Source organism: Stenella coeruleoalba (genome assembly GCF_951394435.1).
Source record: "Stenella coeruleoalba genome assembly, chromosome: 14".
Classification (NCBI taxonomy): Eukaryota; Metazoa; Chordata; class Mammalia; order Artiodactyla; family Delphinidae; genus Stenella; species Stenella coeruleoalba.
In genome coordinates, this window is record NC_137160.1 from 14,134,124 (window position 1) to 14,161,939 (window position 27,816).

The 27,816-nt window shown below is 41.9% G+C and overlaps 1 protein-coding gene and 1 long non-coding RNA gene across 2 annotated transcripts in view; one reads left to right on the plus strand and one right to left on the minus strand.

The window, feature by feature from the left end:
• Positions 1–13,218: 13,218 nt before the first annotated feature.
• The window catches only part of CDH20 (cadherin 20), a gene marked incomplete at both ends in the record, with an annotated part of 60,166 nt that continues 45,568 nt past the window's right edge, over positions 13,219–27,816 (minus strand). The window contains 4 exons of the mRNA XM_079943099.1: positions 13,219–13,724; positions 17,830–18,081; positions 22,676–22,793; positions 27,325–27,446. Of these exons, the coding sequence (XP_079799225.1) occupies positions 13,219–13,724; positions 17,830–18,081; positions 22,676–22,793; positions 27,325–27,446 (998 nt within the window). The remainder of the gene's footprint in view (positions 13,725–17,829; positions 18,082–22,675; positions 22,794–27,324; positions 27,447–27,816) is intronic.
• Positions 13,674–27,816, plus strand: part of LOC307197324 — a 202,818-nt gene continuing 188,675 nt past the window's right edge. The window contains exon 1 of the long non-coding RNA XR_013831367.1: positions 13,674–13,805. This is a non-coding gene — a long non-coding RNA (uncharacterized lncRNA). The remainder of the gene's footprint in view (positions 13,806–27,816) is intronic.

Below are 27,816 nucleotides of genomic sequence, written 5' to 3' on the forward strand. Positions count from 1 at the left end.
CCAAGAAGCCTGTGTGCAAGCAATTACAGAAAGAACAAAAAAACCCCAAAGTTAGCAGAAGGAAAGAAATCAGAAAAATCAGATCAGAAATAAATGAAAAAGAAATGAAGGAAACGATAGCAAGGATCAATAAAACCAAAAGCTGGTTGTTTGAGAAGATAAACAAAATTGATAAACCATTAGCCAGACTCATTAAGAAAAAAAGGAAAACACTCAAATCAACAGAATTAGAAATGAAAAAGGAGAAGTAACAACTGACACTGCAGAAATACAAAGGATCGTGAGAGATTACTACAGGCAACTATCTGCCAATAAAATGGACAACCTGGAAGAAATGGACAAATTCTTAGAAAAGCTCAACCTTCCGAGACTGAACCAGGAAGAAATAGAAAATATAAACAGACCAATCAGAAGCACTGGAATTGAAACTGTGATTAAAAGTCTTCCAACAAACAAAAGCCCAGGATCAGATGGCTTCACAGGCGAATTCTATCAAACATTTAGAGAAGAACTAACACCTATCTTTCTCAAACTCTTCCAAAATATAGCAGAGGGAGGAATACTCCCAAACTCATTCTACGAGCCCACCATCACCCTGATACCAAATCCAGACAAAGATGCCACAGAAAAAAACACTACAGGCCAATATCACTGATGAACATAGATGCAAAAATCCTCAACAAAACACTAGCATACAGAATCCAACAGCACATTAAAAGGATCATACACCATGATCAAGTGGGGTTTATCCCAGATATGCAAGGATTCTTCAATATACACAAATCAATCAATGTGATACACCATATTAACAAACTAAAGGAAAAAAACCATATGATCATCTCAATAAATGCAGAAAAAGCTTTTGACAAAATTCAACACCCATTTATGATAAAAACCCTCCAGAAAGTAGGCATAGAGGGAACTTACCTCAACATAATAAAGGCCATATGTGACAAACCCACAGCCAACATCGTTCTCAATGGTGAGAAACTGAAACCATTTCCTCTAAGATCAGGAACAAGACCAGGCTGCCAACTCTCACCACTATTATTCAAAATAGTTTTGGAAGTTTTAGCCACAGCAGTCAGAGAAGAAAAAGAAATAAAAGAAATCCAAATCGGAAAAGAAGCAGTAAAACTGTCACTGTTTGCAGATGACATGATACTATACATAGAGAATCCTAAAGATGCTACCAGAAAACTACTAGAGCTAATAAATGAATTTGGTAAAGTAGCAGGATACAAAATTAATGCACAGAAATCTCTTGCATTCCTGTACACTAATGATGAAAAATCTGAAACAGAAATTAAGGAAACACTCCCATTTAGCAGTGCAACATAAAGAATAAAATGCCTAGGAATAAACCTACCTAAGAAGACAAAAGACCTGTATGCAGAAAACTATAAGACACTGATGAAATAATTTAAAAATGATACAAACAGATGGAGAGATATACCATGTCCTTGGATTGGAAGAATCAACATTGTGAAAATGACTATACTACCCAAAGCAATCTACAGATTCAATGCAATTCCTATCAAACAACCGATGGCGTTTTTCACAAAACTAGAACCAGAAATCTTAAAATTTGTACGGAGCCACAAAAGACCCTGAATAGTTAAAGCAATCTTGAGAACGAAAAACAGAGCTGGAGGAATCAGGCTCCCTGACTTCAAACAATACTACAAAGCTACAGTAATCAAGACAGTATGGTACTGGCATAAAAACAGAAGTATGATCAATGAAACAGGATAGAAAGCCCAGAGATAAACCCATGCTCATATGGTCACCTTATCTTTGGTAAAGGAGGCAAGAATATACAATGGAGAAAAGACAGCCTCTTCAATAAGTGGTGCTGGAAAAACAGGACAGCTACATGTAAAAGAATGAAATTAGAACACTCCCTAACACCATACAGAAAAATAAACTCAAAATGGATTAAAGACCTAAATGTAAGGCCAGACACTATCAAACTTTTAGAGGAAAACATAGGCAGAACACTCTATGACATAAATCACAGCAAGATCCTTTTTGACCCACCTCCTAGAGAAATGGAAATAAAAACAAAAATAAACAAATGGGACCTAATGAAACTTAAAGGCTTTTGCACAGCAAAGGAAAACATAAAGAAGATGAAAAGACAACCCTCAGAATGGAGAAAATATTTGCAAACGGAGAAACTGACAAAGGATTAATCTCCAAAATATACAAGCAGCTCATGCAGCTCAGTATCAAAAACACAAACAACCCAATCCAAAAATGGGCAGAAAACCTAAATAGACATCCAAGGAAGATATGCAGATTGCCAACAAACACGCGAATGGATGCTCAACATCACTAGTCATTAGAGAAATGCAAATCAAAACTACAATGAGGTATCACCTCACACCAGTCAGAATGGGCATCATCCAAAAATCTACAAACAATAAATGCTGGAGAGGGTGTGGAGAAAAGGGAACCCTCTTGCACTGTTGGTGGGAATGTAAATTGGTACAGCCACTATGGAGAACAGTATGGAGCTTCCTCAAAACATTAAAAATAAATCTACCATAGGATACAGGAATTCCACTCCTGGGTATATATGTGAAGAAAACAAAAACACTAATTTGAAAAGATACCTGCACCCCAATATTCATAGTAGCGTTATTTATAATAGTCAAGACCTGGAAGCAACCTAAGTGTTCATCAACAGCTGAATGGATAAAGAAGATGTGATATATATAATGGAATATTACTCAGCCATAAAAAATAATGAAATTTTGCCATTTGCAACAACATGGATGGACCTGGAGGGTATTACGCTTAGTGAAGTCAGACAGAGAAAGACAAATACTGTATGTTTTCACTTATATGTGGAATAGGAAAAATAAAACAAACAAGTGAATATAAGAAAAAAAAAAAGAGAGAGGGAGAAGATGAACAAGATATTGCTTCTGATCTTGGTAGGGATTATTTGGCTAAAGAAGAGTTTAGGCCCTGTACCTATTTTATTCAACTCAGAAAGAGTCTCAGAAAGCACTGAGCTTTAAAATGCAGGAACGTGCAGGTCTTCGTGTAAAGACACATGGTAAAAATGTCAGGCAGGCTGAGGAATGGTAGAAAGTATAGTTAAAAGTCACTGTAGTATTTCCTTAGTGTTGCCGTAACAAAGTACCAAAAACTGGGTGACATAAAACATCAGGACTTTAATCTTTCATAGTTCTGGAGGCCGGAAGTCCCAAATCAAGGTGGCAGCAGGGCTGGTTCCTTCTTGGGGGTCCAGAGGCAGTATCTGCTTGTGCTCATCTCCCAGATTCCAGGAGTTGCCGACATCACTTGGCGTTCCTTGGCCTGTAGCTGCGTGATCCGATCTCTGCATCTGCTGTCACACGGCTACGTTCCCTCTGTGCGTGTCCATCTATGGGCACAGTGCTGTTTTATTCTTTAATCTTGAAAATGTGTGCTGTTAATTTTGAGAAGAAATGGAAAAAAGATGAATTGGTCAACAAAATCCACTCTTACTCATGGTAAGAAACAACCAGGGCACATGTATTTTGGAGGAGGCATCGGTAGTCATCATGCATACCAGTCATACCAGTTGGTTAATTCCTCTTCTTAAGGGAAGTTAACAGTTTTTGTCATTGTCATGTTAGTCTGGATAGGCAAAATTATACTGTGGTAATAAGTAACTCCAAAATCTCAGTCACTTAACACTGTGAAAGTTGGTGTGTCTGTCCTGTGACAGCTCTCATTTCAGCTCAGGCTACAGGCCAGCAGGAGGACCCTACTTAATACGGTCACTCACACCTAGGCAGAAAGAGGTTCCATTTGGCACAGACTTCAAAGATCACTGCAGCAGGAAGGGGCAAGGAACCAGCAGATCCCACACTGGCTGTTACTCCTGCTCATGTTTCCTTAGCTCAGTGCAGTCACGTGGTTGGATACAACCGTAACCTGATGGAGAAGTTCAGACCCATGTGTACCTAGATGGAGGGTAATTGGAATATTTGTGACCTGCCCCAATGTCGACCACATTGAGATGCACATTTCTTCAGCTCCAGAGTTATTACCCGTTGATATTACCATTCTTTTCAGTTTGGGAGAGGGCGAATTCTCCCCTGCAGGATGGAACTTTGGCCAAACAACTGAATACAATGCTGAGCAAACTCTTAGAACGCGGCCATGTGTAATAATGCCATTCATAAGCAAAGACTTAGAACAGAACGATACAGGATGTATGGTCATCCCTTGAATAGTCTTATGATCAGTATTCAATAATTTAGGCTCCCAAGTGTGCTAGTTAATATAGAAGTTATAAAAATAATCTATCTACTAAACTTGCTATTTATCTAGTTTATCTATTTAGGCTTTATTAGAAAACTTGGCCAAGGATGACCAAGTAATACAATTAATGTGAACCTCATTTAGATGATCACATTTCTCCTGTGTTGGCATTTTTTAATCTAGTTTACTTTTGGCTAGAGGGACCCTATAGAAGAGATTTTTGTCTATGCTGTTAAGTTCCTATTTCTGCAGCTTTAAGTGTCTTTTTGCTTTTTCTCTTTGAGATAAAATGAGAAGGTTCCATCATTTCCTTTTCCTTCAAAGGAAAGTGTTTAGTCAGGAGGGAAACAAACCAACTAGGATGATGCTAAAGGATGATCCCTAATCAAGTTATATTTTAATGGAGTTTGAAGATTTACTGATGGACTCAGTGAGGATGGCACTGAAACGGAAAGAGAAAAAATAAGCTCTAGCCTTACATTTCAAGAAGTCAAAAATCTGTGCCTTTTTTTTTTTTCTTCAAAATAAAAGGATTGCACTGGAGCAATTTCCACTTTTTCTGTTCTACATCTGCAACAAAAGAACAACTTTGAATAATGAACAGCCTACCTTCACAGTAGGAAACTAAGCTACGGAAAGGCTCTCAATAATGTACTTAATAATTAGAAGTATGAGCAGGAACTGACCTTCCAAGATGGATATATTATTATTCACTTTACCTGCTCACTGTCACAGTGGATGCTGTCACCGAGACTGTGACTAAAAACTCTGATCAAGACATCTCTGCCAAGTCCCATAAATAATCTGTTTGCTCATTGTGCCTGAGGTGTACATGGCATATGCTTAGATCTATGTGGGAATCTGGATGTGATAAGTGGCTTGGAGTTTACAGAGAATTTGTACCCAGTTTGTAGGTAAGGGACACACTGTAAATATGGCAGTGTGCCAGTGTTCTCCAGAAATAGCCTCCCGCTCCTTTGAGAGGAGATTAACCTGGGTTATGTAAGGTTCCTGATAATGAAGTCCTCTCCAATGATATCTATTTTTTAAAAATCTTCACATAATAGTGAAATATACATACTTTCTGGAAAGAACATAGGACTGAATTTCAAAAGCATGGTCACTCCCTATTTCTCAGATGATGCTTGTCAGCTGTCCTCACCTGGTTTCGCTGCCCACTTGTAGGCCAGTATTCAGTTCTCTAGGGTTTAATGTAGACGGGATATCCACAATCAGTGGTGAAGGACGTATGCAGAGCTCCTTACATGTTATAGCTCCCAGAGGAGCCAATGGTATCAACATCTGAGGTGAGTGTTTCACAAATGGCTCTGTGTTCTTTTCTGGTTTTAGGTCTGTGCTCTGCTCATGTTTTCAACATGATCACTAGTGTAAAAGCACCTGGCACTGTGCCGGCATACAGTAGGTGCTCAATAGTTGGCCATGACCTTCTCCTTCTCTTTGCTTCAGCTCAGCAGCAGTGACGTCTGCCTGGAGCATGCTGATGAGGCCGAGTCCCCTCTTGGGTGTAACAAATATTCATCCTCAGGTAATGCCCTGCATTTAAGAATCTCATCTCACACCAACCATCATACAGTCCAATAGCCACAGTCCCAAGAAGTCATGGGCAAAAGTAAAAATTTGAGGTTGATGAGACCAGTCCTGGAGGTAAACACGGGGGTAGACTGTTGGTGCCCCACCCTCCCCCAGTAGGCTAGTGAAGACTAGCAATTAGGATGAGTGAATTTCACTGCATATGGGCCTGGCAGGGAAACACAGAGGATTGTATCTGTTTCCCCGGGGCAGCAGGGGAATATCAAGTACAAGAGACAGAAGGAAACCACGCAGCCTGCTCTTTGAAGGTTAATTCTTTCACTCTGCTGTGCAGCTCTTCACTTGCAGAGTCATGCCAAGGGTACATATGCTCCGTATTGCGGGCGAGTGGGGGACACCTCTCTGAATGCTGTCCTTTTGCTGTGCTGCCTGAGGACCAATGGGCACTTAGCGCCGTTTTCAGCAGCTCCTGCCTTCTCTGCTTTCTCTGTAACCTCTCTGCACCGCCCACATCAGTGGGGTCATATGAATGGAAGTGCCTCTTCTCAGCCATCTGGTGATTCATTCTTCCCTCCCCCTTGCCTGCAACTGTGAGAGCTGCTTGCAGGCTGCCAAGTCAGCCGGAGAGTTCTGCTGCTGCCTGAGACCTGCCAGAGAGCAGGGCATCTTCAGAGCCCTCTCCATACACTCCAACCATGTGCAAAGGCTGAGTCGAAATAAAAAAAGATCCTGCAAAACGAACACACTAATTAGTTAGTTAATTAATTAATAAGCAACCGGGTGTGTGGATGTGTTTTAGATCCAGCCAAAGTGACAAGGACATGTAAAGGGTTCATACTGAGTTATTTTTTATGTTAAAATAGATCTTAAAAAATGTATTATATAAGGCTTCTATTGGTTTCGTAGGGCAGCCAGAACAAATTGGGTGGTTTAGAACAACAGAAAGGTATTCTCTCACACTTCTGGAGGCTAGAAGTCTGAACTCAAAGTGTGGGCAGGGTTGGTTCCTTCTGGAGGGAGCATTTGTCCCATGCCTCTCCCTATCTTTTGGTGTCGCTGACAATCCTTAATACTCCTTGGCTCGCAGATGCATCTCTTCGATTGTCTGCCTCAGTTGTCACGTGGCATTCTCCACTCTGTGTCTCTGCTTCTGTGTCTAAATTTCTCTCTTATAAAGACACCAATCATCGGTCCAGTGTGACCTCAAGTCCATTTGATTACATCTGTAAACAAAGATCCTATTTCCAAATAAGGTCACATTCACAGGTACTGGGGGTTAGGACCTGAACATATCTTTGTGGCAGACACAATTCAACTCACAACAAAGGCAATGCAGTAAAAAAATTGATAGCCTTTTTCAATAAATGGTTCTAGAACAATTGGATATCCATATGCCAAAAGAGAAAAGAAAAACAGAGCTTCAGTTCATACCTAAAAATCTACAAAAATAAATCCCAAATGAATTATAGACCTAATGTAAAACCTAAAACCACAAAAGTTCTAGAAAAAAAACATGGAAGAAAATATTTGTGACCTTGGGTAGGCAAAGATTTTTTTAGAAATGACATTGAAAGCACAATACAAGAGAACAAATTGATGAATTGGGATTTCATCAAAATAAAAAAACTCCTGCCCTTCAAAAGACATTGTCAAGGGAATGAAAAGACAAGCCACAGACTGGAATAAAAATCTTTACAAAGTCTGTACCTGATAAAGACTCATATCCAGGAAATAAAAAGAAATCTCAAAACTCAACAATAATGAAACAATTAAAAATGGGCAAATACCTCTGGGTACTCCACCAAAGAAGGTATCTGGATAGCAAATAAACATGTGAAGAGATGCTCAGCATTATTAGTCATTAGGATATTACAAACTAAAACCACAGTGAGATACTACAACATTTCTATTACAATGACAAAAATGAAAAAAAAAACAGCCCATACCAAGTACTGGTGAAGGTGAAGAGGAAATGGAACCCTCATATACTACTGGTGGGAATTTGAAATGGTAAAAAGACTTTGGAAAATAGTTTGGCAGTTTAAAAAAACCAAAACAAGAACTGAAAACATATACCTACCATATGACTCCAGCCATTCCACTCCTAAGCATTTATTCAAGAGAAGAGAAAATATATGTCCATACAAAGACTCACATGCAAGTGTTCTTAGCAGCCTAACTTGTAACAGCCAAAAGCTGCAAACAATCAAAATGTCCATCAACATATGAATTGTTATGGACTGAATTGTGTCCGCCTCCATGACCCAAATTCATATGCTGAAGCCCTAACCTCTAATGTGACTGTATTTGGAGTAAGGAAGTAATTAACTAAGGTTAAATGAGGTTACATGGCTGGGGCACTAATCTGATATGATTAGTGTCCTTATAAGAACAGACACCAGAGAGCTCACTTGCTCCTGCCACCATGTGAGGATACAATGAGAAAGTGGCCATTTGAAAACCAGGAAGCAAGTCCTCACTGGAATTTGACCATACTGGTATCCTGATCTTGGGCTTCCAGCTTCCAGAACTAAGAGAAAATAAATTTCTGTTATTTAAGCCGCCCAATATAGGGTATTTTATTTTGGCAGCATAAGCAAACTAATACGTGAATGAATAAACAAATTGTGGTTTATCTACACAATGGAATACTGCTTATCAACAAAAAGCAATGAACGGTTGATATACACAGTGGCATGTATGATACTCAAACTAATAATGCTGAGTGAAAGAAGCCAGACCCCCTCCCCCATCCTCCACACACAAGAAAGAGTATACTCTGTATGATTACATTTATATAAAACTCTAGAAAATGTAAACAAATCTACAGTGATAGAAGGCACACTGGGGGTTGCTTGCTGTTGGGGGAGGTGGTTGGCAGGGATGGGAGAGAGGTACTACAGCAGGGTATGAGAAAACTCTTGAAGGTAACAGATATATTTACTATCTTGAATGGGGTGATGGCTTCATGGGTGTATACATATGTCAAAACATTAAATAATATGCTTTACCTGCAGTTTATTATATATTAATTATACTTCAATAAAAATATATTGTGTGCCTTTTATATATCAGATATTTTGCTAAGTATTTTCATGAAATACTCATTTATTTCTGAAAGTAGTACATGGTAGGGATAAAACTGAATTTTGGAGAATAATATACCTATAAAACAAGAATGTATTCTATAGAGAGGAGGGGGAATGGAAGAGAGAAAAGAAATGGTGAATGGAATCCAAAGTGATGCCTGGAATAGAGGAAGGAGGCAGAGTAGAAAAAAGGGAAAGACAATATAGCTGATTGGGGACTTCCCTGGTGGCGCAGTGGTTAAGAATCCGCCTGCCAATGCAGAGGACACGGGTTCGAGCCCTGGTCCAGGCAGATCCCACATGCCGCAGAGCAACTAAGCCCATGCGCGACAACTACTGAGCCCGCGCTCCACAACTACTGAGCCCACGCACCACAACTACTGAAGCCCGTGCACCAACAGCCCGTGCTCCACAACAAGAGAAGCCACCACAGTGAGAAGCCCGCGCACCGCAACGAAGAGCAGCCCCCGCTCGCCACAACTAGAGAAAGCCTGTGTGCAACAATGAAGACCCAAAGCAGACAAAACAAAACAAAAAACAGAAAAATAAAAAAAAGATTGTCGTTTTACACCACTAAGTTTAGTGTCTTTTTATGCAGCAATGGTGGTAAAACAGTTGATATGAAGAAGGGGAAGAAGTGGAAATAATAAAAGAAAAGCTAGTATCCAAACTTCCTGAAAAATAAGAAAAGACTCATAGGTAGTTTTACTAGCTTTTGGAAGTGTGCCCTCTCAGAGAAGAGGTCTAAGGTTTTCTGGGATGGAAAGTAGCCCTTGTCATCATGGGTACCAGGAAGGTGGTCTCAGCGGCTAAAATGTTGGAGTGGAAGAAACAGCCCCGTCATCAGTCATATGGAATCCTTACAAACCAAAAGTATGGACAAACACATGGGGTAGGATTTGCCAGCTTCCCGTCCCAGGAGGAAAGATTTAAGAAAAATTGTGTTTTTGGTTGATGTTGTAGTTAATTACACATACTATAAATTAGTACTCACAATTTTTGCACAACATGAATCACAAGAGACAGATATGTCTCATTAGTAGGTCATTTTAAAAAGAAGATTCCTTGATCTAATTTTGTCCATTCCCTGTACCAGAACCTTGACCCTCAGGGTCAAGCAGAAGCCTCCCAAATCCAGGTATTTACCCATAAAAATATCTTGAAAGTTCTTTATTATGAAGATGACAAATGGATTTGAGAATGAGTCCATCTGAGAAAAGAACTGCTTGCAAAGTGTATCCCGTGCTCATGTATTTCCAGCGCTAGAAAGGAAATACTGGGAATTTTGACATCAAGGTTTAGTTCTCGATCACTAGTAAACTAGTAACAATGCATAGTCAATGTGCCTGTACTGATTTTGGCTTGTTTGAATTCGTTTTCAGGATTTATAGATTCTTTCTTGTGCAAACTACTCCCTTCTTTGCCTTTGCTATCTGCCATGTTGGGATATTCTGCTTTTATGATTTAGAAAATTCATTGCTAATCTTTATCTTTGCTTGTGTTCTTGTTCAGAATACCGTTCCAGACAAAGTCTTATCAATTGATTTCCACAGATGTTCCTTTTCCCTCTAACATAAATTAAAGGCTAGCTGCTTTACCTGTTTACAAATAAATGGCTGGATAATTTTACAGCTCTCTTTTTTAACCTGATCACACTGCATTCTGTCTGGTGACAATGATGTTTTATTTTCAGATGAACCAGCATTTGTGGTAAACTGTGGCAGTGGAAAGGGAATTCTAAAACTCATCTGGAAGGAAGAGTCTCTATTAGCTTAGAGTGTGAGTTGAAATGGATCTCCTATTCTGTGCTTCTCTCACACTTCCTGTATCACACCATTAAACATCTTCCCAGGGACCAGAAGCTCCAGGAGATTCTGCTTAAGCACTTCATGCCCAGTATCATGGGGGGCCACATTTGCAGGATGTGGGGCAATGATAATCCCCTGTGGTTAGGATAACAGCTGTTCCCAGTTTTTAAAACAAGCAACACGGAGTGAGCTAGTCAAAAAACTATCCTCAGGGCTAGTGACAGAAAAGAATGTTATAATGGTCAATTTGCCCACATTCACATAACTGGTATGTTGTAAAGCCTAGTTTGGACTCAAGTTCATGTTTTTTCTTTTTCCTTGCTAAGTTTATTTATTTTTACATCATACTTTACCCTCAAAGAGCATGTATGAGAGCTGCCTTTCATGGAGGAAAGGGTTAGTATGCTGAAGGTTGAAGATGAGAACTTGCCTAGCTATTAGTGTACCACGTAATAAAGCATGAAGCACATCCTGCTGGTTCCCAGACATCCATTAGCCTTCTCACATGTTTCTGCCAAACTCTCCTTTTTACTGGAAAAGAGATTCACAATACTATTCTACTGATGGGGTAGGCCCCAGTGCAATCTAATCTTTCTATATTTGAGAAAGCGTGACCATATACCAAAGGTTCTCAAAGTGTGGTCCCTGGACCAGCAGCATCAGCATCACCCAGGCACTTGTTAAAAATGCAAATCGCCCCAGATCAACTGAATTAGAAACTTTGTGGGTAAAGGCCCAACAAGCTATAGTTTAACAAGTGATTCTGTTCCAAGTGATTCTGACAAACATTAAAATTTGAGAACCTTTAACCGAGACATTCAGAAAACTATTTTGTTCACAATTTGTTCCCAATGGTGAGGATAACTGTGTAAAATATCCTTTAATAATACGACGTCAAAGAAAGAGATCCCTTCCATCGTGTACCCATTAAGCACTTATTAAGTACCCACTCTTAGCTACTGTGGGGAAAGGAAACATGAATAAAATATGGCCCCAGTGTTCTGTGAGCTCATCCAGTATTGACAAGATGTACATATTTGTACATATTTTTGGTACATATTTGATTTGCCAACAGAACAGAGATGAAAGTAGCACAGTGGCCTGCTTCATTGGTGGCTGTGTGCAATACACTCTCACAAAACAAAAAAAATATGGGTTAAACTCACTATTGTATCGCTGGTGTTATCAAACCATCCTTTGCTCTTTTAAGGGATGGGGAAATGAAAAATATTCATGAAAAGCTTTACAGCTTTACAGTTTAAACCATACGTTCATCTGATCAGTGACCGAAATAGAATGCACAGCCTCATACTTCTGTGCTGTTGTCTTTGTTTTATGAATGAGCCCCAGCCCCAAGAACCTGAGACTAGGTCAGGATCACAAAACCTTACCTGCTCAGCAATTAAACACATGTGCAATAGACTTTCCCTTCTATTTAACTTTTATTAAAAGAGATGCTAAGGTACTGAGATGCAGTACATCATATTTATTACCAAAATTATTAACAAATATACAAAACTTATACATGTAATTTTCTTACATCCATTCTCTATAATACTGATTTGTGTTCAAGTAGGTTATCTACAGTATGTAAACATCCCTTGAATTGACCTCACACAGATTAGGAAAGCCCTCTAACCCATGCTTTTATCAGATACTTCTTTTTTTTGGCTTTCATTTGTAGAATCTAATCTTCACATTTGGCACATGGAAGAGACATCTACAGTGCAAAAGAGGCAGATTTTCTGGTTTCCTTCTGAATAATTTTGCAGGGGCACAGTTAAAGAGCTGAGAGAACAAGAGCACTCTTACTCCATGGAGGTGGATTTGTTGTAATGCCAACAACTCTTGGTTCAGCCATTAAACTTGAGCTTAAGGTCAATGCCTCTTCCTTCTCCCACCCCCCTGCCCACCCCCCATGCAAGGTCAATTAGGCCTTAACCTTGTCTTAAAAGTATTAAAAGAAATTCCATCCATCCCAGAACAAGTAGGTTAATTTCACCGAGGAATAATTTTTCAGTGTTCTTTTATGGGGGTTGGTTTGTGCAGTGTGATGAGCCAGCAAAACTTTTAAATGGAGAAAAAAACATGATTAAAAATAAAAACAAAAAACGGATAGGAGAGTAGAACTTTCTATTTGCTTTCAACTGCCACCTCTGCAATGAAAAGCACAGCCTCTCTGAGGTGGCAAAATGACCAAGTGAAAGGCGGAGAAAAGTCAAGCCCGCCATACTTAACCTTGGACTCCACGCCTTTGAATACAGTATCACAAAAACTAAAAAAGAAGAAAAGGTCATTGGAGATTCTGCCCCCCTCTTCCTGTGTTTCCTTTTGATTATTTAACTTAATCTAACCAAGTAAAGCTGATTCAGAGAGAGCTCCGCTCGCCCGCTCCCCCCGCAAACTCACTCTCCAGCAGTCTTGCTCTTGCGGTTGCGGCGCCTCTTCCGCGAAGCCTCCGCCCCAGAACGGCCGGGTTTGGCCGCGCGCCGGCCTCCCGGCTTCCGTCACCACAGGGGCGCGGGCCCCTCCGACGCCCCGTAGAGCTCCGCCAGCTTCCGGAAGCGGGGTCCCCAGTCCGTCAGGAAGTCGAAGCTCTGCTCCGAGTCTGAAGTGGCCGACTGCAGGGAGCTCAGAGACCCGGCGACCGAGCCGTCCCCCTCGAACATGTACGTTTGCAGGGAGTCGAAGGGCGCGGCCCACAGGTCCATGTCGGCCTCGTAGAGTTTGGCCAGGACGTAGCTGTGGACGGTGCTGCTGACGGCGCACGTCTGAGGCACGTAGCGGGAGAGGCTCTCGATCTCGGGCAGCATGTCCTGCCGCGTCTTGGAGGCGCCGCCCGCCTGCGCCTCCCGTGGGTTCCACATGGCTGCGATGTCGAAGGCCTCGGTGTCCTCCTCGCCACCGCCCTCGTCGTCGTAGCGCACGATGTTCTCGTGGATGTTCTCCTCGTCGTCGATGATGTATGGCTGCTTCCGGTGCCTCCGCATGGACAGGATGAGCAGCACCAGCACTGCCGGAAACACAGAGGACCGGGTGTTGGCGGAAGAGCCCCGGCCGTGTGGGCCGAGACCAGAGCTCTTGAGTAACACAGGTAGGGCGAGGGCTGTCTGGGTGGGGAGAGCAGGGGCAGTGTTTGGATATGTGACCTCACAGGGTCTACCCTGTTCTCACTCTTCCTGCACTGTTGGAGAGTCTGTGGGCGAGTGAACGCTACTTGACATGATTGATTCCACGTGGTTTAAGTAGAAGTTGCATGTAGAGGCTCTGCACACACCTTATCGCTTTGAAATGTGTGTGCGTTTGTACACCCAGCCACCCAGTGTAACATCTCATTAACAAAGCACGAAGCCCTGTGGCCCCGTGGAGTATATGCTAAGGATCAGATCATGTTTTCTGACTGCGTAAGGACGAATACGTGTTTCTCCATTATAATGTGAAAACCTTACTGTGTAGGTGGAATCCTGCTTTTTTACATTGGCCTCTCAATAGGATCCTACTTTGTAAATATACAGTGGACCCTGGAACAACATGGGTTTGAATTACTGGGGTCCACTTAGCTGTGGATTTTTAAAAATAAATACATATTGCAGTACTACTGCAGTTGGTTGCTACAAATGCTGAACCATGGATACTGAGGGCCGACTATAAGTTATTCACAACTTCAGGGCAGGTCTAAGCCCCTAACCCCACCCCACCATTGTTCAAGGATCAATTGTGATCATATATTAATTAAATGAGTATAGACACATGTGTTAAATATGAGCCAAAGTCTTAGTCTTTCTATGTTTTCTCCAAAAAATAAGAGAGCATAAATGACCATCTTTGTCCAGTTAACTCAGATTCCTCAGAAAAGCCTTCCATTAGAGAGGAGGTTGTGACTTTCTAGATCTAAGGATGTTCATGGAAGAGAGGGAATGAACAGTGACATTTTGTATAATTTCATCATGTTATCAAAGGCGCACCACACTGTTAGATGTGCCCTTGCAGGTTTGGATGAAAGTTTATCCCGACGTATGTTTTTTTTTTTTCCCCCAGGATGTGTTCACTGGGGTTTAAAGGAGGGATGGAGGTAATCCCATTGAACCATTTATCTCTGTGAGTAAAAACGTTTTCCAGGAAGTGTGTTGAGGTTTTGGCTGTAGAACTTTTTTTTTTTTCCTAGCATGCTTTGTTACAGCTGGTGAACGGTGACAGCTAGACAACACTGCACAATAAGAGCCCAGTTTATCCAAGGGGTGGGGGGGGGAATGGAGTACAGTCATATGCCCAGTAAGATTATGGACTAACTTAAAAAAATAACAATAATGGTTTTTTAAACTTGAATGTGGAATGTGCTTTTTGTAAATTGCAGTGAATGATGTTAATACATGATATTTTCCTGAATAGCTCGGGTGACAAAATGCACACACAGGAAACAGTTATATACTCTTGTATTTTATCTCTGTGCAAAAATGTAACTCATAGGCTAGAGGACTATGGGATTTCAGAGAAGTGGACTAATAGGACTTTGATGAAGTGGGGGCTTGAACTGGGCATTGGAGGTTGGGGTGTGATTTGGATGGATGCAGGGTGGAGAAATGGGATTCTGAGTGAACTTGCTGTGTTTGTGGGATTCAGTAAGGAGTTACTAAACTCAAATATTTTTTAGACATTATCTGAAGCAAAACAGAAACCAAGTAGAATATGACATGATTTCTGTTTTTACAAGCATGCAGTTGAAGGAGATAATAGACATTAATGATTAATATCAAACAGGTGGTGATAGGACTATCATAGAGCTGCAAGAGTTTTGCAGAGAATACAGAAGCAGGGCCAGTTAATTCTTCCTGGGGACCTGAGAAAACCTCCACACAGGTGACACTGGAGTGCTAGGTGTGGTATTTCAGAAAATGCTGGGAAGCAATATTAGAAAAGTCTTTGAGTTTGTACTGGAAAGAATTCTGATGATATAGAATTAGGCAGTTTATAGAGCTCTGAAAAAAATAAAGATTGCTACGTATCTTATTTTTAGGTAATCTTATATAAATATCAAGTATTATATAGTCCCCTGAAAATCAAATTTTAGGAAAAATGATCCTATTCAGCTGAAGGGCTTCCCTGACAGAAGAGAATCAGTTCTAGGGATGTTTATTCTTTAGTATCTATAGGCACAGTGCATAGGGCCTATGAGATTTTCTAGGAACTAGATACATATTTGAAACATGGAAAAAAATCCATAGTCAAAATTAATGTGTTAATATAATTATCCACAAAATGTAGTATTTGACAAATCAACTGCAGTTCAGTCTTACTCAGTTTTATGAATTATATTTAATGTGGGATGTACACTGTTAGAAGTGAAAGTGCCTAAAACGCTGAGGATTTTATGACAGCTTTGCTCGGTTTAGGTGCTGAAAACTGTCTGTTTATTCTGCGCAATTCCAAAAGCAAGACATAATGGGTTTGGGAGGCACGAAATAAATCGCCCCTTGCACACCGCTTCTAAGTTGAGAGCCTCTTTGTGCCAGCCTCTTTAAATCAGCCCCGCTGAAGTGGTGGCTCCTTCTACTGTTTGTGGGCCAGGGTGAAGTCATAATGTAGACATTTCCAAAGATAGAAGTAAGGACAGCCAGACCGGAAGTTTCTCCTAGGAGCAAGTTTCTTCAAAGGCCTCTTTCAGGGTGTCCTGTTATGCACTCAAGGACTCCCAGTGCCACCTTATGGACACTCAGGGAATTGCAAGAGGGTTTTATTTGTCAGTAAAGAAAGGGACCAGAAGCCGTAACAATTCTCTCTGATCCAGGGATCCAAGGACTTTGAAAGGTTACTTCTTCATACTGTTTTTCCCTTCATGTAGCACTGAACTACATGAAGCATATTCCACAGACCTACTAGAGATTCAATCAAGCAACTGACATTTTAGTTAGACCTTCTTTCTTTGGTCTGACTCAGTCTCTTGGTTTGGAGGTAAACCTGGGATCAGGGCTTAAATTCTAATTTTAATCCTCAAATCTTTACTCTTTTCCCTTACTAGGATTTCTTCCATATTGAATAATATTACTATCTACTAAGTCTGCTTTTCTCTAAGCAAAATAAGTATGCTGTGAATTATTTCAGTCAGAAGAGTTGGCAGATATGTACAGATAGTTTTTTGGCTTCAGGAATTGGTTTAGATGTTTTACTGTTTGTTTTGAGTGTGGATTTTGAGGATAATAGGATGAATGGCCTTAGTACAAGGGAGTTGGGAGCTGCTTTGCAGTATGACTTTAGATGAAGAGGAAAGGATCCCCTATCCCAGTAGTGCTCTCCCACTGGCCTGTCATCACATCTTTATTTCACAAGTAGAGGCAAACTGACCCTGGTTAGAGGCCACGGTACCCGGGGGGGGGGGTGCTAATGCCCCCAAACAGCTTACCCTCCCAGATATCCATGTGGTTCACTCTGCCACTTTTCAGATCTCTGCTCAGAGGTCATCTTATCAGTGAGGTCCTCCCTGACCACCCTAGTTAAACTGGCACCCACCCCTGTCTCCTGTCCTCTCAGGACTCCCTGTCCCTCTTCCCTTCTCTGTAACACTTACCACATCCTGAATCTGGGGATGAACATTTGGGGGAAAGGCCGTACTGCGCAGATACAGGGATGTGCAATGCCGGGCCTGCCTGTGTTTCAGCCCTGGCTCTGCGACTGAGATTTGGCCTTGGGCCCGTCACTACCTCTTTGTGATTTAGCTACTACTTATCTGAAATGAGGGGGTTAGAAGAGGTGATCATCATAGCCTGTCCAAAATTATTATATAGGTTCTATGATGTCAAAATGAACTTGCTTTATTTTGAATTAAGCTCTGTGAAGGCTGGGGCATTTCTGTCTTATTAATCCCAGCACCTAGAAAGGCAGCCTGGCCTACAGTAGATGGTTGATAAATCTATGTGCTTTCATTTGGCCACAGAGGCCATGAGTTCCTTGAAGGAGGGGACTGTCTCCAAGTTCTTTACTTTTTCCCAGCCTTACTCTCCCACCTTTTCAATAAGCATGGTGTGGAAAACCAGTTCTGGCCAGCTGTGTCAGTGTGATAACGGAATGGTTGCTAAGTAAGCGCTTGCAGGACCCCACAGAATGGAGAGGAGCCACTTACTCACCTAAGAGGACAAAGATGCAGGCCAGGATGGCGATGAGGGCGCCGCGGCTCAGTCTGACTGGGAGCATGTAGGCCTCGGGGCTGCAGGACAGGACGTGGCCATCGTCGTCACAGCTGCACACCTGGATAGTCAGCGTGCCCGTGCTGCTCAGCACCGGCTGCCCATTGTCCGATATCAGGATGGGCAGGTAAAAGACACTCTGCTCCTGCTGCCGGAAGCCAGACCTCCTAGTTAGAACCCGGGCAGTGTTATCTGAAGAAGACAGGGGTTCCGGGATCAAAAAAGGAGAGAGAAGAGGAAAATGAAAGAACCAACAAGAGAATTAATTTTTTGGATTGAGGGAAGCAAGGGGGCAGGAAGTGGGTGGGGAAGGAGAGAGAAGGGACAGCATGCCCTGGAGGCGGTTAGCTACAGCCACCGTTGGGTTTTTTGGGATCAGCAGTTGGATTCAGAAACCAAAATTTTTGCTTGCTTCTAGGGAAAACCCTGAGGCCTTTTTTGAGAGTCTGTCTTACCCTTTGTGACAAAGTGCCCAGGGCAAACTGTCAGACTTCAGATCTAACTGAAATGTCCCTGGGGAAACTTGACAGAAATGAACAGTCACTGGCGACTTGTGGTCCCTGTTTGTTCTGGCTCAGCAGCTTTCCAAGGCCCTGTGCTGCTTTGTGCCCCCGGGAAAAGAATGCTGAGGAGCCCACGCGGCTGTGGCACATTGCTTATTTTTGCCACTTTGGCTGGAGATCAAGTCTTCTGCTATTTTCTTTTATGCCTCTGAAATGCTGTCACCAACTCCTGTGCTTTCTGATGAACCTGCTCGTTTAGCAGAAGCTTATTTGAAATCCCCTAATCATGACACACCCTGCTGTTTCCCGCTAATTGGTGGTCTAAGTTTAAGCAATTAATATGAATTTGGTGAACATTCAATACTAGTTTTTTTCCCCCAGTTTTAAAGGGGATTAGCAAAATCGTTTGGTATGTTTCCACAAAGCTGATGTGTGTGTGTGTGTGTGTGTGTGTGTGTGTATTTATATTTGCCTAGTGTAATGTTTTGGGATCTTTTTAAATCTGTGTTCTCAAGTTTTCTTGAGTGGGTTTGACTTATAAATCAGATATATTTTCTGGAAAGCTGGTATCTTTTTCAGCAGAGGAAAAGTTTGAGAGATGTGGTAGGACGTATAATCAGTGACAAAGCTAACGTCATCAGTATATGGAAGGTCCTCTGGATGTGTTTCACATTTCACAGGGAAGAGTCTAGAACTTCACAAAAAATTCTGAGAGTCTAGCCAAAGTAAACATTATTCAGACCAATATCAATATTTCTGGACATAATAAAGGATTATACTTTTCTACCCTCTTGAATTTGGGCATGTCTGTATCATTTGCTTTAGATGATGGAAATGAGCAAAACTGATTCGTGTCACTTCCGGACAGCAGCATGTATCAATAATAGCTGGTATGTTATTCTTGTGCTGTCTTGCCTTGTTGTAATATATGAAAGAACGTTAGAGATGGAGAGCCAGGCAGCCTACACCTGGACAGCTGTCCTTGGTCGCCAGACCCACAGTCAGCTTTATGTGAGCAAGAAATTAACTTTAGTTGCGTTAAGCCACTGAGATTTTGGTGTTTTTTCCTGCAGCCTAACCTGGCCTATTCTGACTAATACATAATTCCTTAATTAACTTTTCCACCTCCTCCTCCCCCTGTTTTATCATGAGAGCAGTTGTTTTTTGAGTGCTTATGTGCAAGGTATTTAGACTTTACATGCAGTATCTCATTTAATCTTTATCACCATTTGGTGAGATAGTGATAATCTCACCCTTTTACAGTGAGAGTTAAGGCCTAGAGAGATTATGTAATTGGTTCAAAGTCACTAATTTAGTAGAAGAGCTGGGATTTGAACTCTGGTCTCTTGACTCCAAATACACACTCCTTCCATTGTGCTGTGTAACCGCTTACTTAGTTTTGTAACATTAATGTTGAAAATTATTCAGCTAATTGAAATCTCTTCCTACTTTGGTACAGGCCTTTTCCCTCTTATTTCCTTCTCAGTGGAGAAAGATAGCAGTTGGTTACCAACCTGAAGATTATATTCATATTTCCACCTACCACACAATCCATCTTCTTTTCTGTTTTCCAGATTTAATAGCTAAGTACTAGTAATTTTGCTTCACAGTTTCAGTTTCGTTTTGTTTTTGTCAGAAGTAAAGTTTTTCTCGAACAGAAATCTTTTTCATTTTTCATTTTAATCAAGGGCAGTTCATCAGACTTCGAGAAAGCCGGAGAAGAGCTGAATTTCATATAAGTATTACATTATGCCTACTGTGCATCATAGATTTCTTGATCTCAGAATTATTTAAGATTAAGAAAAAAAGATCAGAGCATCACATTGCTGAGACTAGTCCTACAAAGGAGCTGGCAAAATTTAGCCACTTGCAAAATTTTGTTGACTATTATAACTGGAGCTCGAATAACCCATTTGGGTATAGTATCCAGGGTGACACAAAGATTGTGTGTGCGTGTGTGTGTGTGTGTGTGTGTGTGTGTGTGTGTGGCTAAAACAGGAGGTCTCAACTTCCAGTCCCAATTTTAATACTTACTCCCTATTCCATGGGCCATTTACTTTCTTTCCTTGTCTATCAGATGAGACAATGAGAATCATCAGAGGCATTAGTAACTTTCTTAAGACCTTAAAGGATTATTATAAATATCAAATAAAGCAAAGTATGAGAAAATGCGTGTGAAACTGTGAAGTATATGGACAATCCTTTTCACAATGCTTTGGGGATTAAGAAAGGCTTTACTTGAAATAGTGCACTGTTGTGTTCATAAATGAATATCATGTTTTGGGCACGGGAGTTGGAGGGCTTGACAGTAGATCCACCACATCAGATGTTGGTCAGGTTTTGTTTTTTTTTTTTTTTTACTGGTACCCGGGCCTCTCACTGTTGTGGCCTCTCCCGTTGCGGAGCACAGGCTCCGGACGCGCAGGCTCAGCAGCCATGGCTCACAGGCCCAGCCGCTCTGCGGAATGTGGCATCTTCCTGGACCGGGGCACGAACCTGTGTCCCCTGCCTCGGCAGGCGGACTCTCAACCACTGCGCCACCGGGGAAGCCCGGTCAGTTTTTTAATGAGCCTCAGTAAAGGATACTCGAGGGATAAATTGTCATGAGATTAAGAGTTCATTCTTTCTATTGAAGATGTTCCAACTTCCGTTTTGAAAAAAACCTTCCAAGAGATGAGTCATTTCTTTTTATAGTCATCAGGTTCCAGGGGCCCATATTTTTAAGGTATTGGCCCCATGAATTGGTGCCCAAAGTCATTGTTAAGAAATTTGCAGCATTTTGCTATGTATTGTTTCTGTATGGATTCAGACAAATATCAGAGTGGAGGAATAGAGTGACACTTAGCTGAAAATTTGAAGAAACAGTATAATGTATTATTTTTTCCCCCAGGATTTCTACTATGAAACCTATCCTAGGGAATTCCTTGGTGGTCCAGTGGTTAGGACTCCATGCTTCCACTGCAGGGGCAGGGGCCCAGGGTTTGATCCCTGGTCTGGGAGCTAAGATCCTGCAAGCCTTGTGGCACGGCCAAAAAAAAAAAACCTATCCTGAAGGGTCTGAAACAATGTTTTGCAGGAAGGGTTTCCAAGTGAAGCAGATAAATGAATAATTCAAAATTTGACCCAGTAAAAAATATCAGGATATTTAATTGTAGCACTTCTGTTGTTATAATTTATATCACTCTTCCTTTCAGAATTATAGTGATTTGATGTAGATGATTAAACAGATGACTAAATGCTTTCCATTTAGAAGAAAACAGGTTTGATATTCTCTAGTTTTAATAGCAGAATATCGTGTGGGGTGGATTTAATACTTTAAGTCCCAAACAATTGATTTTTGGACTAAGACTAGGTATGCCTAAATCATGACTTTTTGTTAGCCTTTGTTTAGATTGTTCTAAAGTGACAGAACTTTAGAATTGGAATAAAAATGAGGCCACCACAGCCCAGAGAAGTGATGCCCTCTCTCTCCAAGGTCAGACAGCTAGTTGGTAGCAGAGTTAGCAACATAAGGGGTTCACTTGACAGATTTAAATTATTTTTTCACCTGCTCTGACCTTTCTCTGAAAATCTTCTGGCCAAAGTACAGAAGCCCCTCCTTTTCCCATCTGTGCCCAATGAAGAGTGTGCTGGGTCTGTGAACTCCTTAGCTGGTCTGAATGCTTTTTGGAATAGAGGGGTCTATAATTCCATTCTAGCAAAGATGTAGAGGGAAGCACTTTCTGGAATAGGGAACCCCACCCGACTCTTCTTTCTGAATCATTCCAAAATAATAAAGTGGTTTCAGTGCCAGAACTACTGGTTGTGTTCCTGTATTTGTCCTTTGCTCTTAAGTAACTCAAAAGTTACTTAGCCTTTGTCTCCCTTTTGTTCTGGGAGCTTTCACTGTTTCCCCCTTTGATCCTTGCTTAGAAGTGTTCAATCAGGATTTTCTCCTTGGGCCTCTTTCTGTCAGCTTTCTCAGATTCTTCCTGTAGTTAAAGAACATACAAACATGGCTGCTCTCTGTGGGGATGAAGGAAGCCTGTGTGCCTCACACAGTGTCTGGCCCAGAGCCTGTGCTCAAATGTTTGAGTGAACTGACTGAGTAGAAGTTTCAGAATCAGCAGAGGATGTTCTTTGTCTTTGATGTTCTGAAACAAAACTTTAAAAGACCATACAAATTAACATTAATGTCTTTCGTGCTATTAAAGAGCAGGTGACCTCTGACACTGTTTGCATGGTATAGTGACCCAGAGTTTCCAGCCCACGCTGTAGAGAAGCATCGGTAGCCAGCTGATTACCTTGGTTGTCCCTTACGGTGAAGTTGGGGTTGTTAGCAGCCTCAGGAGCCAAGCTGTAGTAGAAGTGCTGGCCATTGCGTGGGTCATCTTGGTCCACTGCGCTCACTGTCTGGATCAGCTGAGGGAGGGACATGAAATCAGGTGAGTCAGAGTCAAAAGAAAAGCTTCAAGGGCAGGGGGGATCCCAAACCCTGAAATCCAGTAGTAGATTGTTTTACCTAATGAGGGCATCCTGAAACTTCCCTCGGCAGTCTCTGTGCCATCACACAGTGCAGAATTGAATTTTGGTTTATTGTTGGGCCTGAGTGTGTTAACAGGCACACGGTAGATGATACCTAAATGCCTCAGATGTTAGACATCGACATAACACACTATTCTCACCCCAGGTCTGGCCCCTTTTAGGCAGTTGAAACAAGACTTCGAGTGAAATAATTCTGGGATGCCACAAGGTCCTGCCTGTTTCCCAGTTTTTTTTGTCCCCTCGCCTCACCTTCTTAGCCTCACATTTGGGTTAATATTTCATGGTCAGATTGCTATGTTTGAGAGCCCTCTATTTAAAAATGACCAGTACCTAGTGGGAAGTAAGCAGACACTACATTGATTGTGTCAGCTTAATGGAAAACAGATGTGAGGGGGTGGGTCGCAGAGCAGTCACTCTTTGTTGGCAGGAAGGGGAGCTAGGCAAAGTGTAGAGCACAAGACCCCCAGGGTGGGCTTTATAGCACAGACTGGAGTCAGAGCAAGGCTTGGGGCTGAGGAGAGGAAGAGGTGGAGTGGCTTCCTCTTGAGCTCTTTGGCCAAAATTTTGCCCTTTCCATGTGTTTTTCAAAGTCGTAAGTTACCATGAAGGTTATGAAGATCAGGATGGAAAAGTTCCTAAAGAAAACAGTGAGAAATAACACAATTGAAACACTGGCAGGCAGACTGGGGGGATATAGAACAGGTGTCGAAGGGGTGGTCTCCTTCCTGTGTGTTTGCTCTCTCGCCAACCAACGGCACAGACTCCCCCCCACCCCTCTCGGGCCTGGCCCTGTAGACACCACGCTCCTGCTGTCAAAAGCTGGCTATTAACAGGGTAGAAAATGGAACATTCAGGGTCAGCTGGAGGGCTGAGGTGGGCTTGCTTAGTCTTTCTTTCTTCATCTGTAAATTAAGGAGGTAATGCTACCCTCACAGTATGCGGAAGATTAAATAACAGAGGGGAAAGCTTCCAGCAAGGGGCCTGCTGGTAAACATGGTGTTGCTCAGACCCCCTTCAGTGAAGGACTTGATACCTTCACCTGTCAGTCTCTTTGGCAGTTGCTTCAGTTGCTGAGAGCCACCTACCCACAATCACCACATTCTTCCAGGACATTCCATATCCAGTGACTGATGCGATAGTGTAAAGCCTGGCCATCCCATTTCAACTCAGGAGAACCCTAGTCCTAGAACTCTTTGAAGTCATCCAGGGCTGTTAGTGGGTCTGCACTGCAGCTGGACTTCTCCTTTTGCCCAGTCTTGCAGAAGTTCTTCCCTTCCAAGGGCATTGGCCCCAAGGGCATGCCTTAATAAACATCTTAGACCAGAACTCCATCTCATTTATGCCTCCTGGTGAACCCAGCTGGCAGCGGGGCTCTGTTGAATCTAAAGGTCGGGGGGCTGGAGTTGCAATAAAGGAGAGGGATCAGGAGAGCACTGAAGATAAATCTGCCCCACAGTCCAGCCTGGCGTCAATGCTGCTCATACACGAGGGTCACTCCACTGCCCCATTCCTGCCGAGACAAATCCTGTACGTTCCGTCTTGTGCATGGTGCCACACACGTGATGACATGTTTCTTCATGAATGTTATAAATAGGTGATTATGTATAACTTGGAAAACAGAAAGTCATTTCAGAACATCTGACCTGTGAAATTGTATATATGTATATTGGTGAGGTGGGGACCTGAGGCATATGATGGGTTGGTTACAGGGTTTTAAAGAATGGGTGAGCGATGATACAGGTTGGGAGCACCAGAGCCTGCTCTCCTGGCCTCCCCTCTCCTGGCAGGTCCAATTTCATCCTCAGCCCTACTTGCCATTCAAGATTCTGCTCAGCAGGTTTCACGCCGCCCTCAGCCTGCACCAAAGACGTCGTCTGATTTCTTTCTGGGCTTCGTTTCTCCCTAAGAGGAAAGCACACATCCCAACTCGGCAGATACAAAGCTAACGACAGTGTCTGACAAATCTAACACAAGGAGGAGGCCTGATTCTTCATAAACCAGACATACCTACTGAGCTGTGTGCTTTTGAAAATCTTCAAAACATGTCCCAGAGCCAAAATCAAAGAGTAGGGTTTACGTATCTTGGGCTAAAGATGACAAATATGACAGACTATGATAGACTTGTGGCTCACAGTCTGAACTTGAAGTCACAGATAAACCATGCTTCAAAGGACTGTACAATAGACAATTAGAAGATGAATGTAGAAATGGGAGGTGTGCTTGTGTGCTGCAAAAACAAGAGAGGTGGTAACATGCTATTAACCTGTCCTTCTGGACTTCCCTGGTGGTGCAGTGGTTAACAATCCTCTTGCCAGTGCAGGGGACACGGGTTCGAGCCCTGGTCCAGGAAGATCCCACATGCTGTGGAGCAACGAAGCCCGTGCGCCACAACTACTGAGCCGGCACTCTAGAGCCCACGAGCCACAACCACTGAGCCCATGTGCCATAACTGCTGAAGCCTGCGCGCCTAGAACCCATGCTCTGCAACAAGAGAAGCCTCTGCAATGAGAAGCCCGTGCACCGCAACGAAGAGTAGCCCCCGCTTACCGCAACTAGTGAAAGCCCACACACAGCAATGAAGACCGAACGCAGCCAAAAATAAATAAATGAATAAATAAATAAATTTATATATATAAAAAAACCCTGTCCTTCTATTCTGAAGCCTGTTAAGAAAAGAAATGTTTCACTTTGGGGAATGAGGGGTTTAATTTATTGTGCTACTATTACTCTTTATATTACAGATTAAAAATTAGTTTCTTGTCATATTAAAATATAAAGTATTATGTTTGTCATATTATAATGATAATCTTATATAATATAAAACAAAAAATTATGTGTGGTGTTTCTGTAATATATAAGTAAATTGTCATGTTACAATAAAAATATCATTAAAGTCCCAAATCCCTTCGCTCAAATCTCAACTACCTTAGCACAGTAACTATTGCTATTTTTGCATCCTGCCTCCCAATTTTTGTTCACATGCAGATACAGTTTTACATAACTTCAAGCATGTACATGTAGTTTCTATACCTCCTTTCTTATAATAACACAGATCATTTCTTATGCTGGAAAGTCTTCATTGTAACTTTATTAGCTGCATAATATTTCAGGTCTTTCTAGATTAGAAATTCAATAGATATAGAAGTAGAATTATCTTAGACTTGTTGAAAAAAAATTTAGGCATGCTATAGACCATTGCACTGGGTTTCAAGAATCAATGGATGAGATAATTTAGATGAGAAGGACTACAGGACACATTTTTTTTTCCCCTGGAACAAGGGAGTCACTTTTTCTTTGAGTAGAATGGTGAAGATGTGTTGAGTCAATCTTTGGTGAGTTCAGGAAGCTAATAAAAGTTTTGGTTGTATAGAGAGAGTCTGTGCAGTGGGATGTTGCAGGAGAGTGAGAGAAGTGGAAGCAAAAGCCGTGTTACAGTTGGAAAACCTGAATTACCAAAGCGTGTGTCCTTGCCATGTGCACCCGACGTCCCCAAACCGGAATCCAGGACCACAAAATATGCTCGGGGGAAATACATTAGGGAGGACTGAAGAGTCTTACAAAAGCAGGAGCAGAAGAGGAGAGATTGGCTGTGATCTGAGGTATGGAAGGCTGGGCACGGGGTGGGCAGCAGCCTGACACATACATTAATAACGTGGCCATTCCAAGCACAGTTTGGATGTTTTTCAGTTACACCACTTGGGATTTAGTCAACCCAATATTCATTTAGGTTTAAAAGAAGACTTTAAAAAAATACACAAATATATCTGAAGATTATGAAACTAAAGCTGTTTCAAATAAGTAGAAATTTGTTCCTTCAGATGCCTTTCCTCTCAAAACTTTACATGACATGAGTGGTACTCATAAAATGGATGTTTTAATTGAGGGAGGGGAGAGTAGAATTACCTAGGTAGTTCTAGGTAATGAGGTGTTCTGAGAATAGGGCAGGCAGTCTGTAAACTTGCTGCCAGAAGGAAGGGAGGTAGGAAGATATAAAAACTAAACTTTCCTTACTACAAACACTTTCAAGGATGATCGCTAAAATGAGAAAAAGACTCTCCTTTTTTCTCCTATCTTCATCTCCATGGTCCCTCATTTCCAGGACCCAGAGCACATGTTACTGCAATTGGTTCCATACAGTTCAGTTACAAGGTGGGTGACTACCTGGCTTCACAGGTGAGTAAGCCACCTTGATTCACAACCTTGTTTAGCTTATAAAATGTAATGGAGGCTCGAAATAGTTGTCTTAACAAATAAACTGTTGCAACATGATATACAGAAGTTGGGGACTGTCTTTTGTACACTTAGTTTCTGGAGTCTTAAATTTCTTTGATGACAAATCTGGTTATCTGAAACAGTCGTTTCCACATGTTGGGGGTTAACCAGGGTGCACCCTCACAGGCTGCCTTACCTGCCCTGCTTTGGCATTCTCACAGACAAAAGCTTCATAGAATCTGGGGAACTTTGGAGCATTGTCATTCACATCTAAGACTTTGATTGTGACAGGAACGCTTCCAACCTGGGAAGGATTGTCTAAAAGCACACACAAAACAAACAAATACCAAAGGTGAGGAGGGTTCAGAAATGCAAGAAAGCAGCTCTTTGTTGGAATAGGTGTTTACCTCCTCATTCTGGTTTTTAAAGGAATGGATAAAGTACATGGAAATAGCAACACAAGGATGCAGGGGTTGCCTATTAAGAGTGTGGCCAGAACATAAGCATGGGCAGGACGAGTTTTGTGTTGGAGAAGGGTGTGATATCAGGAGGTTGAGGGGACAGATGAGACTCGGTGGGGGGGAGCAGGTATCACAAAATGAATCTTAAAAAGAGGTTTTGAATCTCTCACTTGGCTCATGCTTCAGATTCTAGAATTGAAGGCAGGTCGCACCCTGAGCTGTGAGAG